The 17,429-nt window shown below is 46.7% G+C and overlaps 1 protein-coding gene across 24 annotated transcripts in view; it reads right to left on the bottom strand.

Moving 5' to 3' along the window:
* Positions 1-17,429, bottom strand: part of KCNQ2 (potassium voltage-gated channel subfamily Q member 2) — a 73,498-nt gene that overhangs the window by 27,100 nt on the left and 28,969 nt on the right. For 4 of the 24 annotated variants that reach the window (XM_065032334.1, XM_065032335.1, XM_065032321.1 and 1 more), the window contains exons 7-10: positions 17,187-17,282; positions 16,383-16,477; positions 8,791-8,859; positions 6,885-6,914 (exon numbers count right to left, since the gene is read on the bottom strand). In XM_065032334.1, the coding sequence (XP_064888406.1) occupies positions 6,885-6,914; positions 8,791-8,859; positions 16,383-16,477; positions 17,187-17,282 (290 nt within the window). Of the gene's footprint in view, positions 1-1,275; positions 1,330-6,884; positions 6,980-8,790; positions 8,860-13,130; positions 13,161-16,018; positions 16,089-16,382; positions 16,478-17,186; positions 17,283-17,429 lie in introns of those variants that run through there. The other 20 variants (XM_065032333.1, XM_065032317.1, XM_065032323.1 and 17 more) reach the window with 12 other exon arrangements.

Raw genomic sequence — 17,429 nt, 5'->3', positions numbered from 1 at the left:
TCTATTACCCACTCAGAGATGGGATTTACCAAACTACTTCTGATCTTCTGGTACACACGCAAGTCTCAGGCACAAGTCCTGGCCTCTAGTCTGACAAATAATAAAAACAGCCAGCAGGGAAAAAAATAGCAAGAAAAGAAAATATACAAGTTGGAACAATTAATGGAGAAAACCAGAGATACATGTACTTTTAAAAATTTATTTTTGGTGGCTTTCTGAGGGAGACAGAGACTGGTGATTTTGAGAATTCAAACGGACTCCAAAAAGAGAGCATGCAGAAATTCGATTCCACAAGCATGCGGCATCACTGGGTGTCCTGTCACTCCTGCGCTGGGGACCCCCTGCCAGCATTCACTGCATGCAAACTCCGGGCCTCGCTACATTGAAGTGCATGTTTGCTGCTGAGAAGCAGAGTCTGGGGAAGGGGAAGAGACTCTTCCAGTGTAAAATAAGCAAAATAAGATATAGGTATCTGTGTGCCCTTGTGGCCATCAGATGGGTGCACTGAGGGATGTTCGTTGGGGATTCTCTGAAGACACCTAACAACTGTCAGCTTGATGAAAGAGATGAAAACACTGCTGGTAAGAAAGCCCCTGCTCTAGCTACCTATTCCCCATGGGACTGAGAAACAGAACCATTCACAAAGCCAATGTCAAGGCCAAGGGGAACCCGGGTCCCCTATATCTGGTGGGACAGGCTGAGATTAGTCCTTCTCTAGCTGCGTAGTAGAGGTGCTAGACAGGCAAGTCATGGCTTCCAAAGGCCACAAGACTGGAAGAGGTCAATTTGCGGTGTTGAGAGAGCCAAAGGAATGGTGATTGAGCAGCGGTAGGAAGCTGGTGTTTCTCATGCTACTAACTTGATATTGCTGCACAGCACAATTCAATTTGCAAGGATTCCCTGGACCTTGAAAAAGGATGGAGCAACAGGAAGGGGTCTTAAAAAAAAAAATATTGATTAATTTTTTGAAAAAAAATTTCCATCATTTGTTAATCTTCAATTCCTGGCCTCCTTCATTGCTGAGCAGACACTGGCTTGCTGGCCCAGAGCAAATTCCCCATCCTCATCTCTTCAAATCACATATTCTGCATGATTAGCAGGCAAGAAAGCCTCTAATTTCTTAGTGGGCAATGGGGAGGCTCTTTCACCTTTTTTTTTTACTCATCTAGTACCTCTATTAAGCAGAGAAGTGATCAGAACAGGTGGTAGCAGGGCAGAGGGAGAATGAGCCGTGCAGCTTTTGATTAGTTCCGTGCGACGCATTTCCCGTGGTACCTAGAGTTTCCTGAGCAGCATCCGCATAGTGACTCTCTGCACGGTTTGCTTTTACTGGAAATGAGGGGAGAGTAGAAATTAGACCTGGAAGCAAATGCCAGACAGGAAACTTTCGATTACTGACTCTAGGTTTAAAAGACAGGTGTTTTGAGGGCCGGGTTCATGACAGGATTTTTCTGTTTGAGTGTTAAGTGGAAAAGAAAATTGAAAAAAAGGTTTCTGAAATTTGTCTCACTCTGGTCAATAAGTATCATTATTAGCAATGACTAATTCTGCATTGAATTGGTGGCATTGGTTCATCTACAATTGACTGAGTCCTGCAGGATGATTTTGTTCATCTGCATTGGAAACAAAAGGTATTCTCTTCTTCCTCTAAACACATAAAGAAGATACTTTTTTGATTGCCTAAGCCATGGAGAGCCAGATCTTTAGCTTGGTTTGTACAACAAGATCCAAAAGGTTCAAATTTCTTCTTTTTTTTTTTTTGCCAAATAAAAACTTCACAAAGAGAGCTGGTTAAACTGAATTATTTGCATTAAGCCTGGAATTAAAAAAAAAAAAAAATATATATATATATATAAAAAGGTAAAAACGGGGTGTGGCACAGTCCCTCATGGGAAGGGATTTGAACATCTGTGTTCGTGCATCTGTTTTTTGTAACGCTTTTTAGACAGGCCCTGCTGCTGCTGGGAGTCTCTGGCTTTGCTGAGGCAGCACCACAGCTCCCATGAGCCCGTCCCAAACGGCTGCTCAGGAGATGATAGCCACCACGACCTCAGGAGATGGTGGCCACCACCACCAGGGTCCTCCACGCCATGGAGCAGCCCTCGACCTGCGCAAGGGGAGTGAGGCAGCCCCATCGTCCCACCTGGCCACCGACGGGCATCGCTTGCTGAGTTCACGGACAGATCGAACAGGTTGAAGGGCATAAAATACCCAACCTCATTTTAATTCACACTTGAACTCAGCAATCAGAGGAGCTCGCGGGCACTCACAGAAGGAATTTGCAAGAAATCCTTCTGCTTGGCGGCATCCCGTGCAAGCTCAGCCAACACCACCCTCTGCATCCCGGGGACTCCTCTGGTATCCGTGATGGGACCCTGGACCCCAGGGAGCCCCGGGGACTGGCGGTGCTCCCGGGGCTGTTCTGGAGCTGGGGTATGATCATCATGGTGTGGGAGTGGGATATTCAGCATGCAGAGCCTCAGGGAGACACGGAGGTTTCTCTCCTCTCGGTCTCCTCTGCAGTCCCGAGGGAAGGATGCAGTCTCTTCTGTGCAAATAATCTGCTCCCCCTAAAGGCAACTGATTATTTCCAGATTACTGTCAGTCCCAGCATGAGTCTCTGACACCGGTTTAGGTGGTTAGAAGGTCAAATGCTAACCCAGGCTACCATGGCCCATCAGGCTCCTGTGATTGACACCAGTTTCCACAGGCAGTGGTGGCCAGTGACACCTCAGACACCCTGGGCTGGATGAGCAGGGGCCCAGTGACTCAACCAAAGGCATCCTCCAGTGCATACAAAAGCCTTAATCACACCCCTGAACGGAGATATTTATGTTGTGTGTACCTCAGACAGACATATACATACACTGATAGATATACACACAGATATACACACACATTACAAGGCGGCCCAGTCCAGCATTCACTCAATATAACGGCCAAAGTCTTGCTGAGCTCGTTAAGGTCAAGGACAAACCACAGCTGAGAACAACCTTTCAAAAAGGTTTGTCTCATTACCTACAGGACTGAACTCATGCTGGACAAAGTAATCTGAGTTTTAGCTTCCCAGATCCCCAGAATCCTTCTGTTTCTTTTTCTCTGCTATTAATGTATTATTATGATCATTTGGTTCATTCATTTTTAGCTTTTTACCCAATCATATATTGGAAAATCCAAGAAGTATAAATGTGGTCATGGATGCCTTCAGATGTTTATCAAACCATCTGTTAAAGAGCATCTGAAGCACACATTTCATATAGGAGCCCCCATAGTCCTGGCTAACCATCCGTTTGCCTTTTTGACATTACAATTGCAAGACAAAATTAAATGGAGACGAGATGCCACTGAAATTTCCAGCCTGATTACCGCGGGAACATCAAACCTCGTTACTACTCAGACTTGCTACTTTTCTGTAGCAGGAGAGGTGAGAAAAGCCCCCCCGCCCAGAGCAGCCCCTCGTCCCTGGGGTTGTGAGGCAGAAGAGGACTCAGATTCGGGCCCTTGGAGGTGTGATGAGCACTAACTGCTCCTGTGGCAGCAGCCAGCCTGGGGGAGGGCAGGTGGCCACTTCTCCTGGCCAAGGCAGATGGAAGGGTGGCCACAGCGCCCAAAGCAATGGGCAACAGAACAGATTTTGGAAAGCAGATTTTAGAAAAACGGAGGAAAATAACAAGGGGGAAGAGGTACGTAGCATGTAGAGAAAGGCCAGCATCTTTTCTGCTTATCACAGCCTGGGCTCCATGGCATGGGGAGGTGAGCTCTTGTCGCGCTGAGCAGGTCAGCACATCATGACCTGGTACTTGGTCAAGGATGCAGACGAGCTCATGGTGAAAAAAAATAACCAGAAGCGATAGAGAAAGGACATAACTTGTCTCTCAGATCAGTTGTCCCATTTTACACCAAGACCAAATCAAAAGCCACCCAGGTAACTCCAGGTGACCCCAAGCCTGCATCACACTAACCCAATCACCTCCCCAGGTCCCCTCAGTTCAGGCAGCAGCTGTCCCAGTGCCTGCTTGGCAGAAACCAGCAGAAATCTGCACAGCTATGGCAGCACCAGAGCCAGAGGGCAGCATCACCACTGGTGCATGGACATGACCACCCCCAGTTGCCCCACAGGGCATGTGGCATGCTTCCCAACCTTGAAAAGTGACATTTGTCCTGCACAGCACATTCCCATGAGCCATGCCAGCAGCCTTTCTCTAACTCAAAACATATCAAGATGCAAAATAGTGAAAAAGGCTGTTTCTGTTCTGCTTTCTTAAAGGACTTTGTGGTGGATCAGGTATGGAAAGAGGGATATAGGAAATCAGCCACTCCCTGCACATTACTACAATGGGAGGAAGATCCAGCCATCTCCAGATGACAGATTATGTTTCCTTACATCAATGGAAACAGAGGCAAATTCTTCACCAGCTGAAGCAGTAAAAGCGTGGTGCTGGGGTCTGCTGCAAGAGACGATTCATCCCAAGGAGTTTCCTAAGGGAGAGAGTCACCGGCGAGGGAGCACGGCTGGATGAAGAACTGTCAGGGGGCTGAGATACAGGATGAGTTTTCTAGGACGGGATAACAAAATCCAAGCATCACTGGGAGGCTGTTGGAAATTAAAGTGTGTGGGAGATTCGGGATGTGAACGTAAAAAACCAATCCAGAAACTTTTATTTGGGAAAATAGGTGATTTGAGGCTCCCTGAATACAACAACTATTGTGCAAAATCCCTTCCTGAGGTCTGAGACATTATCAGATGGAAAAGGGCAGTGGGAGGAGGTAGAATTGAAATTGCACTAATGAAACACAGAAGGAAAGAGCTTTGATTCTGCTGTGGCAGCTAAACTAAACAATATGGAAAACACTCTAATGCCATCTACACAGCAGCTGCAGACCCTCAGCTTATGCACTCCTGTGTTCAGGTTTAGCATCCTACAACAGAGGGCAACAAAATCCAGCAGTGTCTTAAGAGATGGATACACTACAGGAGCAGGAAAGCAGCATCTGGAAATGACCCTGATGAATGAGCAATATACAGTAAAAAATACTCTGAATAAGGGCAGTGAAAGGCTATTTTTCCTTTTTCTGGGACATAAGATTAAGAAAGCAATATAGAAAATGAGCAGGGAAAAACCTGCAGTCTCTACCAAAAAATGTTATATCTAACCTGGTAAAAATGAAGCCCGTAAGACAGGACTGAGATTCCAAAATAAGAAATTAAGACTACTGCCTCAGAAATAAGACCACTGCCTGCGATTGCAGGGATGCTGGCTGGTATGATCTAATAAGGGACTGTCGGTCCTCAGATTTCCTCAGCTATGGAGCTGATTGGGTTGAACAGACATTTTATCTCATTGCACAGTCAGACACCTGCGAGAAATGCAGATTTACTCTTTGATGTGCCCAAAGTATGAGACAGGGCAGCAGAACAGCCAGGTCCCTGGGATGAAATGTTGACCTGCTGATGCCACAGGCGAGTGGCCAAGATTTCAGCCCCGCTCTGCTCCCAAAGAGCGTTTCCCATGTCGTGCTGCCAGGTTTAATAAAGCCTTCGCTCCAGTTACACAGGCTGAGACCCCAACTAGGAAAGAAAAAAAATCTGGATAGTTGAAACATGATCTTGGAGATTTGGTTTATTTGGCAGGGAAGTGGATGGAGTGCTACAGAAGTTCTGCTTGCAAAGAAAAGCTCAATTGAAAAACAGAAAAAAGAGAATGGAGAGGGGGAAGGAAGGATGACATTTTCCTCCCTTTAGTCAGCACCATATCTACCCAGATATCTTTGGTTGGATTTTGTACAAGGGAAAAATTAGTTTCTGGCCTCTTTTAAGTTAAAAGGCACAGCAAAAAGTTACATCTACAAAACACCAGGCTCTAGTTACACTTTTGGAAAACATATTCAATGTTCATAATATTTAGGCTGTAAGCTGTTTTGAAATATGAGATGGAAGATCTGAAAGCCAAGCAGATGATCCCCACAGATCATCGCTTTTGCATCTTGCCTCTCAAGAAAAATCAGATTCAGTTCCAGAATTACTACTTAAAAGAACTGGGGAAAATATAGGGGGAAAAAAATCCCAGAACTAAATAATTCTAAGGGCATGAGAAGTATCCTAAAAGTATCCCAAATACCAGCCCTGTTGCTTTCCCTGGGCTGTGTGAATAGAGAAAAGCTCTACCCAGGTGAGGTGTCAGGGTGCCCTTGGAAGGTGCTCGCCCCGTCCCAGAGGTGCCCACCGGACGCGCTCTGCACGGTGGCCCAAGGCAGGGGGAGGATGGAGTAGGGACCGTGCTGCACCCAGAGCTGGGGAGGCCAGAGGGAACGGGGTGGAGAAAAGGTATCTCTGCTACGCAATGTCATGCCGTGTCAGAGAACCCTCCTGTGTCCCACAGAGCAGCAGGTCCATGAAGCATGAAGGGCTCAGGAGAAGTCGGTGACACAGTGATGGCTTTGTGTCCCCATGTCACCACTGCCTGGTGTGGCGGCAGGTGATGGAGATGTCAGCAAAGCATCACCTACCCATTGGCACTCAGCCTGTTATACTGTATCAGCTACAACTCCAGCAACAAAATTTAAAATAAAATAAAATAAAAGCAGCATAAACCAAAAGCCCTCCTGTCACCCTGGAGAAGTGTCTGCCAGCTCTGCCCACCCCTCTCTAGCCCCCCCCGGCCTCTCTGTCCTCACAGCTACAGCCCCAGGCAGACTGGAAGAAAGAGATGATTTAAGGTCCAGCGTAACACGCAGATACATCAGACTGCCACAGCACAGAAAAAAGCACGTTAATACCTAGAATGCTTCCCTCGATGGCACCACGACACGGTACACACACGCACACACAGACACAGAAATCTACGGGTAATGCATGGGGATGGCACAGTGGCAGTGATACAGACCTTGGCGATGGTTCGGGCTGCTGCTCTTTCCTTTAAACAGAAGCAATAGTACATTAGCATGGTGGCAGGTGGCAAAAGATGTTGCTGCTGCTTCACTGTTAAAACATAACGAAAGGACAATACCAAACAATACGACTAAGTGGAAGTTGTGGACAGAAGAAAGGGAAAGGAGCACTTAATTCCTGGAATTTCTGGCCCGGACAGAAGATCACTGAAGACTCACACCACCTCAGAGAAGACACATACAAAAACATAGGGCTGAAGAGTTTTTCTCAACCCATCCTCGTGCCCACGTGTGACTGAGACACCTGACGGTTGTGTGATTTGTGTGAGTACAGGAGGACTTCTGTGGGGTCAGGGAGCGACCCCTTCCTTTGGAAATGCACCGCCCTGGCTTGTTCCTGCACATAGAGAAGGATTTCAATGATTCCCATGCATCTGATTTTCCTTCCTAGCCATTGGGACAGAGGTAATGTCAGGTCTCTTGGTGCTTTGCACCACATTGCTAACGCAAGGTGCTGGGGGACACTGGTGGGAAGGACCACAGAGCCCTGACACCCCAACACCCCAGCTGGGGCTTCTGCCTCCAGAGCCTCTGGCAGCTATTTTGCCATAATAGTTGGCAAACACTACATGAAGGGAGTCAAGAGCCACAATTCTTGTATGTGGTTTTCTGTTGAGACCCCAAACCACTTGATTGTCCTGAAAGATCATTGATTTCGAGGACAAAGTGAGAAGAACACCTACAAAAGGGTCAACATAGCACTGCAAGCCAAGCTAAGGCCACACTGAAAACAAACCCCGTAACTGCCAAGCATCTTAGTGGCATTTCCCTCCAGCAACAAGGAAAACCTGCTCTGCCTTCAACTATTCTGATTCACGGGAAACTGCATTTAATATGGAGCCCTAAAGCAGCCTTGCCCCTGCAGCCCCACCAGAAATGGAGCAGACTGTGGTTCTCAGCAGATAAGGGTCTGTGTTCCCTCACACCTGATGGTCTAAGGGACAAACCAGACTGCGAGGAGACCCAGGCAGGAGGAGTTCAGATCCCAATGAGCGTGATGCTGTCCCAGCCCTGGCCCAGCCTCCACACCAAGATCTGCGCAGACCCCGACTCCTCTCCCTTCGGCTGAAGGCAGCAGCCTGGAGAGACCCAAAAAAATGCCCCCCCACCCTCTGCTCCTTGCTCAGACCAGCCTGGAAGCCCAGCCTCGGTCATTAGCTCAGACATGTTTTAAATTTGCAGTCTGACCCACGGATCTACAGATCTCGACTCTCTAGAGAGACACACAACCTGAGGCAGGTCCCATCCTGCCCCAGTGGCACAGCCAGCATCTCCTCTCCATCCCTCCTGGGTCTGCACAATCCCTGTTCACCAAATGGGGTAACCTCACCTGCTTAAAAAAAAAATAAGCATTACACCTCCTGAGCAAACAGCTAAGCTGCAGGACTCCCAGACTTCTGAAGCAATTGTGTATACTGCATCACAGCTAATTTAGCAAAAACTTCTCACTTCCACAACTTTGCCTGCTCTTGGGGGAGGCAAGGGAAGGCTGGAGGGAACAGGGAATGAACTAACACATCATGGGGCTGAGTCTCCTCTGAGGGTGGTGAAGACCAGAAAGGTCAGAGGAAAACTGAGAACACTACCTCAGTCAGATCCTTTGAAAATATGACTTTGCATTTTCAGCCAAACATCATAACGTTACTCCAGAGCCAAGTCAGGCTGAAGAAATTCATGTACAGCACAGGAGAGGGATGGGGACAAGGTCGCTGAGTGACCCATGGGGGACCAGCTGCCAAAATCTCTCACATCTTCAAGGCTGTCCATATGCAAAAAGCAGGAAGGAAAAAAAAAAAAGCTGCAAATGTGTGTTTTCCAAGCTGTCTTAACTCTGCTGCTAACCTGAATGTCAGTCCCGATTTGCTCTTCAGGTTCCTCAGGAGTTCCAGCTGGTTCAGAGGAGGGATGAGTCTAGAGGGAGAAAATAAAGACCATTAATATCCTGGCAGAGCTGATCTCAGAGCCTCCTGTCTTGGAAATTTCCCCTGTTGCCCCCTCCTTTCAACTAGAACCAGGTGCCACCAACTGCAGCTGGGGGACAGCTGGGGAAGGATGGAGAGGGGTTTGACTGCTACTGCCAACAGTGCCCTACAGCAGAGTGGTGGGGGAAGGAAGAGAAGGTGACAGTGAGAGAGAGAGAGAAACTTGTCTGTACCACCAGATTTTGAACCTCCCAAAAAACAAGTGGCTGCTGGGGTTTCTGAGGTTATGGGGCAGAGAAAACAGGGATCTGAGGCTGGGAGCATCCCAGGAAAAGCAGCAGTGTGCTCTGGGGTCAAGTTTAACCACTTCCCTACTGTCCATGTCAGGTTTTGCCCCAAAACGAGGCAAAAAACACACATCATTGCCTTCTAAGAACCACAGGTTTCCTTCCTTTTGCAGGAAGAAAAAGAACACGCCAGTGAGAATCCTGGTCAATAATTTAAAAAACCCAAAGAACAAACACATTGTTGCCTGTCCTGATTTGTGCTAAAAGCCACTGAATTATCACCTATATCCACTTTTGCTTTCTTCTCTCAGATCCTGGGAGACTGGGGTTTGCTCCATAAATATTTAACACTGACATTCACACTCAAGTTTTTCAACCAAGGGAGATGCAAGCTGGAGGTGTCGGGGGAGGCCGGAGAACGTGGCACATGGTTGGGAAAAGCAGCACCTACTTGGGGACCTGGCATTCAGGGTCAAGGCCAACAGAGCTCCATTCCGTGGCTTAAAGCAAAGTCCTTTCTGGGCCACCAGTGTGCCCTTGTCAAACCATCTAAGTGCCACATGCCATCACTGTGCCCAGAGGGTGCCGAGTCAGCAGAGCAGCTGCTGTGACAGGCAAGGAGGAGAAGCATCATTGCAGGGACAAAGAGGAGGACAAGGGGCTGCTGCTGGGGCCACAGCCCAAAGTGCCACAACCCCAGGACAACACAGACTTATGGCTGGAAAATGAACCATGTAGGTTTTAATTAAAATGAGACAGACCTGCTCAAACTGCCCTGAAACTGAAACATAGGACTGGAAGGAAAGGGAGGCAACACTCCCGTAACAGACTGGTCTTGGCTGATGTGCTGTAACTAACTGTAACTAACTAACTGTAACTAACTGATGTGCTGTTTCTAACTGTAAAATAAAGGTATTTATGGCCACATTTTTTCAGCCATTATGAAACCAATAGTTTCACAGTTTTCCTATAATTGAAAAAAAAAAAAAAAAAACCCACGAAAACAAAACAAACACAAAACCTACACATCAAACCAAAACACAACTGGAAAAGTCTCTCATCTGCATGCACAAAACTCATCCTCAAAACCACAGTTGTTCAGCAGAGCAGGTCTGCAGTTCACAAGACAGAGGAAATCAGAAAATTTTCCAATCTTAAGTATGGAGAAAAGAATAAAAATAGGCCTGAAAATTTTGGCTCGGCTCCCCAGTCCAGCTCTGTTTGCTTCCATCCAGAGAAGAGCACATCCTGATCTGGGGAACTGATGATCCTCTTCACTCGAGCTGCTGGGAAGATGCTGACCTTGGTGCAGTGGAGCAGTGCATGAAGCTGGGCTGTCACCTGCCTTCAAACTCATCATAGGGCTCATTCATTCCAAGATGAGAGAAGATGGTGCATAAATCAAGCACAAAGTGTACTTAGCAGTTACCGAAGGATGCACAAGCTGTTCTTCTTCTGAGGAGCACAAGCTCCTCAGGGAGGTCCATACCCAGTAGAACACAGGACAACAGCCCCGCTTTCTCCAGCTGGGATCACAAATCCAGGGCTCCCACCGATGCAAGATTCAGACCTGAAGAGCTCATTAACTCAACAGATTGAAGGATGTAGGATCCCAAAAGGAGCTTCTTCCTTCGCATTAGCCCATAACATGAGGTCTACACCATGCTGGAGGTGACAACCTCTTGGGCCACCACAGATGCTCCCATGCAAAGGTGAAGACACACAAGCAAACAGATATTCACAGTTTCTGTGGGAGGGTGATGGGCTTGGTGTGTGTGTGTGATAGAAAAAAACATTTTACTGAAACAATAATTATTAAAAATTGTCATAAATTCAGCCATGTATCTGACCCAAAATTTAATCTGAACTGAATGTTCAGCCTAACCTGTCATTACAAGAGCAGCCTGGGGAAGAACTACTGCACTATTTCACCAGAACCTCAAAGAAATGCAGGGCTCTGCATAGTCCTTTGAGCTTTGCTGTATGATGCTGGATGAAGAACACCCTGCTCTGGTGTGCGTGCCCAGGGGACAGGTGACACAGCTGCCACTGTGTCCTCCAGAGATGTGGAGAAAAGACCTCCCAGCTGGGGCATCTCACATTTTCTCTCTCTCCTCCTGGTCCGTGTGTCACTTGTTAGCAAGGGAAGGACATTTCGGTTAAAGGGGAGCTGGGGGAAAAGATCCACACGCCCTGGGAACACATACAGCTCATGCCACCCACCACAGCGACACTTCCAAGGCAGCAGCTGCTGCAGGGGACCCAGTGGTGCCCACAGCACCCAGCACAGCGCAGGGAAAGGCCACGCTAACTCAGGGTCCGGTTCCCCATCCAAAGGGACAGCAAATTTGCTGTTCTTGGTAGCAGAGATAACATTCAAGCAGCTGGGGACAGTGGGGATATCATGCGTCCGGCCAGGACATCACCAAAAATCCACAATAAGAGGATGACAGCATCACACAACAGTGGGTAGGAGCACATACAAAAACATACACGCCACAACATACATAGAGACAATGATGATTTTTTAACAGCCCCAATATGAGCAATTTGGAAGATGGTGACAAAGGAATGGATGCTGGACAGGGATGGGAACTTCAATGAGTTTCCATGCTGTGTTAGAATTCCTATTAGGAGCCAATTATTACCCTAACCGTGATTTTAAGTCTCCAGCCTAAGAGATTTTTTCAAAACTGAGAACATTTATGAAATTTATAAAATAATATAAGAAATGAGAGGGAAGGGGCACACTCTTATTTCACTTCTAGAAGTAGAAATACATTTGATTATCAAAACAGGCTGTTGCTCAGGACAACAGGAATATACATTAGTAATATACTTGCAATTCATTGATGCAATTTGCTGTAAATTAAACACACAAAGTGGTAAGTGTGATTTACTAAGGCTGTAAAACTTTTATCTGTGAAAACTGTAACAAGGTTTGGAAACTGGGCACTAGCTCACATTAATGCATCTAGTGAGGATTTCAACTGCTCTAAGAACAGAGCTTGTCCCACAGTCTGGAAATATTTACTCCCCATCTTAAAATATTGACTACACCTTCAGATACCCACTTCATATAAAAAATGCCTGTGATTTGAAAATCTGCTCTTTTCTGCAGAACCTGAGGTAACATTATTTATAATAAATTCTACTCAGTCACATATAGGTTCATTTAGATTAATCCCAAAAGGCTGAGTCGCATTGAACAACTGGTCATAACAACTGCTTCGCTCTAGGTCAGTCTTAGAAGAAAAAACTGAAACAAAGTTCTTACTGAGATGGGACATCTCTTTCCCAAAAGTCAGACTGGATTACTGAAACAAATGAATGATCATTTCAGTTTAGCATTCCAGGTCTCTGACTCCTACAGAAATTGTCCTCAAAAGTGGTCACGGTTGCTACTGTGATTTTATTCTGTGCTACCACTGATGTGTCCCACGGTGCCACCAGCAAATTCAGCAACCCCAGCATGATCTGGTGGGCACAGCTCCTATAGCATAGAGTGAGATAAGTGACACAATGAAGGATGGGGAAAGGGCTAGAGAAAGATAAAAATGCAGGAGTGATGGCAGAGGAAAAATGGATATAAGGACAGGGAAGTTTTCTTGTTAAGTGTTGTATGAATTGGAGAAGGTTGATCAGACCATCAAGAAATCATCCTTAAAAAAAGCAAACTTATCAAGCACTCTCCCATTCTCCTTCCTTAAAAATCAGCATTTTGGCAGATAGTTTCCCAACATTTGTGTGTACCAATAGCTAAAATGTACATGGAGGTGGACGGAGTTAGTCTGTAGGCAGCAGGATGGGGAGCCTGGTTTGGGCTTTCACTCATTTCTTTGAAAAAACTGATCCTCAGGGTTTACTATTTTTTTTTTCTGTTTTTGCAATTGAAGGCTTTGCAGGTTACAGTCCCAAATGAAGAACAAGGAGTGACATGACACACAGTTTCAGAGTCACATGCACTTCATACCTGGAGGCACCGTACGTTTGCGTTTGCGTGCTTTTCAAGTGTTTTCACGAAGGAAAACCAAAGGGATAAGAGAAAGAAAAACAGGGGCAGGGAGAAGGTGGGGTGGAGGAAAGGAGAAAAGAAACAGAATAAAGAAAATTAGCATGTGAACGAAGTGTATCCCTGGAGCAGATGCGCAATGACCAGGTGAGCACGGGAGCGTGGGCTGAGCTCACTCCTGCTGCAGCCAAACCACTGCCCGCCCATGTCACCCACATGTCACCCTTGGGGACAGGAAGCTGGCACCTCACTCCGAAAGCAAACCGGCACCACAGAGAGGGGAAAATGTGGGGAACCCCAAGAAACCTTTCATGAGGCATCCACAGCCCTCAGTCCCATCAGCCAGGGAGTCCTTGGGCATGATGTGCTGGTGTGTTCTTACAGCAAACAACAATATATGAACGCAGCTGAGATCAATGCCTCATTCTCATGAACGACAACAAATAGCAGATTTGTTTTCAGCAAATCTAGCAGCTGCTGCCTTGCAGGTTACGATGCCTGGGCGCACCAAGCTACACATGCATCACAAGCCCAAACGGCACCTGCATGCACAGAAGCATATTTCAAATTTGACTCTGCCACATTTTGAATGTAAAGACTAAACATCTGAGATTCTCTGAGGTCACCACACTTTCCCCAAACGAGTGAGACAAGCTCTACTGCAGTGATCTGAGTGATGTTCTGGAGACACGTCATCTCCTCCAAGGCATATGCACCAATTTGCTCATCTCAAGCAGGCAAGTCTTTTTGGAAATGCCTTGGGGAGATGGGAGAGCTCAAGTCACGGGGCTCCTGCTCTGAGGAATAAGCAGCCCTGTGTTGAGCAGAAAGGCTGCCAAGGTTGGGGTAACTGCAGATCACCCCAAGAAACCCAAGAAGGAGATGGGGACATCATGTTCCTCCAACCCACTTCCTAACCATTCTGTGTGCTTCAGCAGCCACCACCTCAACGTGCTGCCTTAGTGAAGTGGGTAGACGAGGAGAGATGGACAGTGTGAGTGATGGAAGCTGCAGCCAGAACATACAGTTACCCCCCTGTTTTTTCCCCCAATTAATCTGACTGCACCCAAAATATAATCAAAAGAGGTTCGCTGCTTTCTTGGTAAAAATTTCAATTTGCCCAACTGCTAAATCCATTGGCGCACCCACAGCTCGCTCTCCCAGGTGATGTTCCCTTGTCTGCACACAAACAGGAGCTGGGATTTAAGGGTGGAACCAGGAGATCAGAAACCTGTGCCCAGGGACACCCAGGGTGATGCTGCTGCTTGGGGCTGGCATTGGGAGCAGCAGTTGCGCCACCAGCCAGCAAAACCCTATGAACCTGTGACAACTTTGTCCTGACTTTTTATCCCAGATAGTTGGGCACTTCACCAAACTACTTTTTTTTTTTTTTTTTTTTTTTGCTCTTTCTCCACCCCAAAGTTTTTATTTAGCCTGTTCTGGAGCTCTTTAGCTTAGTTTTCTTCCTATGCATATTAGCTCCATGGGAAATACAAGTTTTAAGCAGCAGATTAAGTAGGATTAATTACCCCAGTATGTCCCTATGCAAAAGGGTGTCACTGTATGTCTGGCTGCATGGTAAGTTCAGTCTTTCAAACAGCAGGAAAACCTGGAAAAGTCCACTGAAATCAGCTTTGTGCATTTTGCAGCGGACTTTGGACCAGGCTCCGATCCTCATCCCCTCCAGTAGCTGATCTCAGCCAGTGCTGCAAATGTACAACAAGAACATCAAATACTGGGTGGGAGAGTTTTGATGCGGGTGGGTTTAATGCTATTGGAAAACAGTTTTGTTCTTTTTTGTTGGGTTGTTGTTTTGTTTTCTGTTGTCTTTGTTTTTTAAAAGCAAAATCTTGGAGTCGGCTCATAAGTCTCTAGGGAAAAAAGCAACCAATCAGACACACACTGGGAATGAATCCAATGAAAACTTACTGACCACAACGACGCGACTTCCAACAGGTTTTTAAGATGGTTTAACAGGCTAGTGCTGACCCTAGGAAATATATCCAGATTGCCTGCCCAAGGGCTAAAAGGCACCACTAACATGGGAAAACACAACAGAATTCACACCTGCAGCAGCACAACCCCATGCTGGACCAGAGCCCTGCTTGGGAACATGGAGATGGAGCATGTGGAGCCCCATCACACACAAGAAAACCCTGCCAAGCTGCAGGAATATCTACCCAACACATCTGACTCTTCTACAAACCCAGAGAGGGCTGGTCAGCCCCTAAAAACACATCAGAAAGGGATGCACAGCCCTGCCCAGGATGCCATGTGATATGGAGTTGAAAATGAACAGGAACATTTTGCATTTTAGCTTCTGAGGTAGCCTTGTCCTTGATGCCACCAACCTTGTGAGTGACACAGGGGATGCAGAGCTTCCCCATGTCCCCGTGGCATAGCAGGGGACCCTGTCCCCATCTTCATAAGGCTCCAAATTCTCACAGCGCTGCTCTAACCTGTGTCATTTCAGCTGAAAAAGACGCCTGGGTGTGATGATGAGTTACTCCCTCCTTAGTGCAAGCCAGATGGATGCTGCTAAAACACAGCAGTGCTTTATCAGCATCATCCATCATGGCTCCGCTGTCCTTCCCTACTCATGTCAACACATCGTGATGGATAAATGAAATGCAAGAAATAGGGAAATGCTCACTGAATCCTGATTTTTTTTCTCCTCTTAGAGTACAATAAAAAAGGAAAGGAAAGGGGGACTCAGGGCAAATGCACCTGGGGAGAATGTTGGGCCAACCAAGGGAGGGACAGAAGTTTGTTGAAAGGCAGAAGGACGAGGAGAGACCAGCTGGAGCAGCAAGGAGCCCAGGCAAGGGCACGGGGACAGTGGCATTTACCTACGGTCCAGGGCAGCTCGGGAGGGAGATCTTCACACCTGGGCACGGCAACTGTCACAACACAATGCAACTACCAGCAGACGTGGAGAAATAAAGGTGAAAAGAGCAGCATGTACACACACAGGCACAAAAAGAAAAAAAAAATGCAGGGAAATTAAAATCAAGTCAAAAAGAAACACACAACAAAAATAAAAGAAAAAAAACTCCGAAAGAAAAAAGCATATACCAGCTCTTGAAATCAACTTTTTCAACCTAAAAAAAAAAATAAATAAATAGACAAAACTATGTATCCAGATAAAAATAAATATGGAGGCAGTGGTATCACAAAGGTGGCAGTGGAAGAGGGAGGTTGAGGAGGAGGTACCTGTACATGGGGACGGTGACAGTGCGTTCGTAGTACTGCCAGGTTGAGTGCAGGTCCGTCCGGGACAGGTTGGTGGCATAAAATCTCCAAGCCGCCTATGGACAAGACAACACAGAGGGATTGTGGACTCAGGCATGGCCAGCACTGCCCTTGGTTTATAATATTCATCCTCCCTCTATTTTCTATGGGATGGTTCTGACATTCTGCTTTTTCCTTGATTTAACACATGACACATTTGGGGTGGTACCACGATCCTCCTGCCCATATGTGCCCAGCTAAAAACGCTGTGGGTACCAGGCACTCACTGTCAGGTGGAGCTCAGGTATCAAATGGGTGTTGTTTCCCATTAGGGCATTAAAAATTTGGAGAGAAAGGAGCAGGGGAATGTAAAATGACTCTTAATTTCAAATCTCCAAGACATACATCAAGGGCAACCTTCTGCACAGACATCTGTTATCATGAAGAAAATGCTCTCAATTGTAATTTTATATCAGTATAAATATTCTCTTTTTGGGGAAAAAAAATAATTTGGTGAAAACAGACTGTCCTAATGCATTTGTCTTGCTGCGCTGGGCTGGATTTCATCTCTTTTCTCCCCAGCCTGCCTATCACATATGCTGTTCGCCCATGGCTGGTTTCCTGGCATTTATTCCCAGACAAGACGAGTCACCAGCTGCTGTCTCGCACCTCACACACGCAGCCCCGTTTTTCACCTGCCCGTTTCCTCCCCAACTTCTACAAGTGTATTAAACCCCCCCAAAATCAGGACTACATAACCCCAAGGCTCCCTGGGGGGATCCTCACCTGAATCAGACCCGCTGCCGGGTTTCGCCTCTTCTCAAAGTGTTTTTGTCGATGCTGCTCTTGAACCTTCAGAGCAAATCCCGAACCCAAGATGCCCTGAGGAAGACAATAAAAATGTGCAAGTAGCAGGGTGCTAGATAAGCTTTCACTTAAAAATTGCAGCCAACTTTCCTTCTGAAGGTTTGTTCTGGGTTACTTTGTTTTTGCTTCAAACATATAGGGGAAAGAAGGACGAGGCTGCAC

Source organism: Columba livia, chromosome 16 (genome assembly GCF_036013475.1).
Source record: "Columba livia isolate bColLiv1 breed racing homer chromosome 16, bColLiv1.pat.W.v2, whole genome shotgun sequence".
NCBI lineage: Eukaryota > Metazoa > Chordata > Aves > Columbiformes > Columbidae > Columba > Columba livia.
Note: the sequence above shows the minus strand (reverse complement) of the source record. Positions and strands in the feature narration are given on the sequence as shown.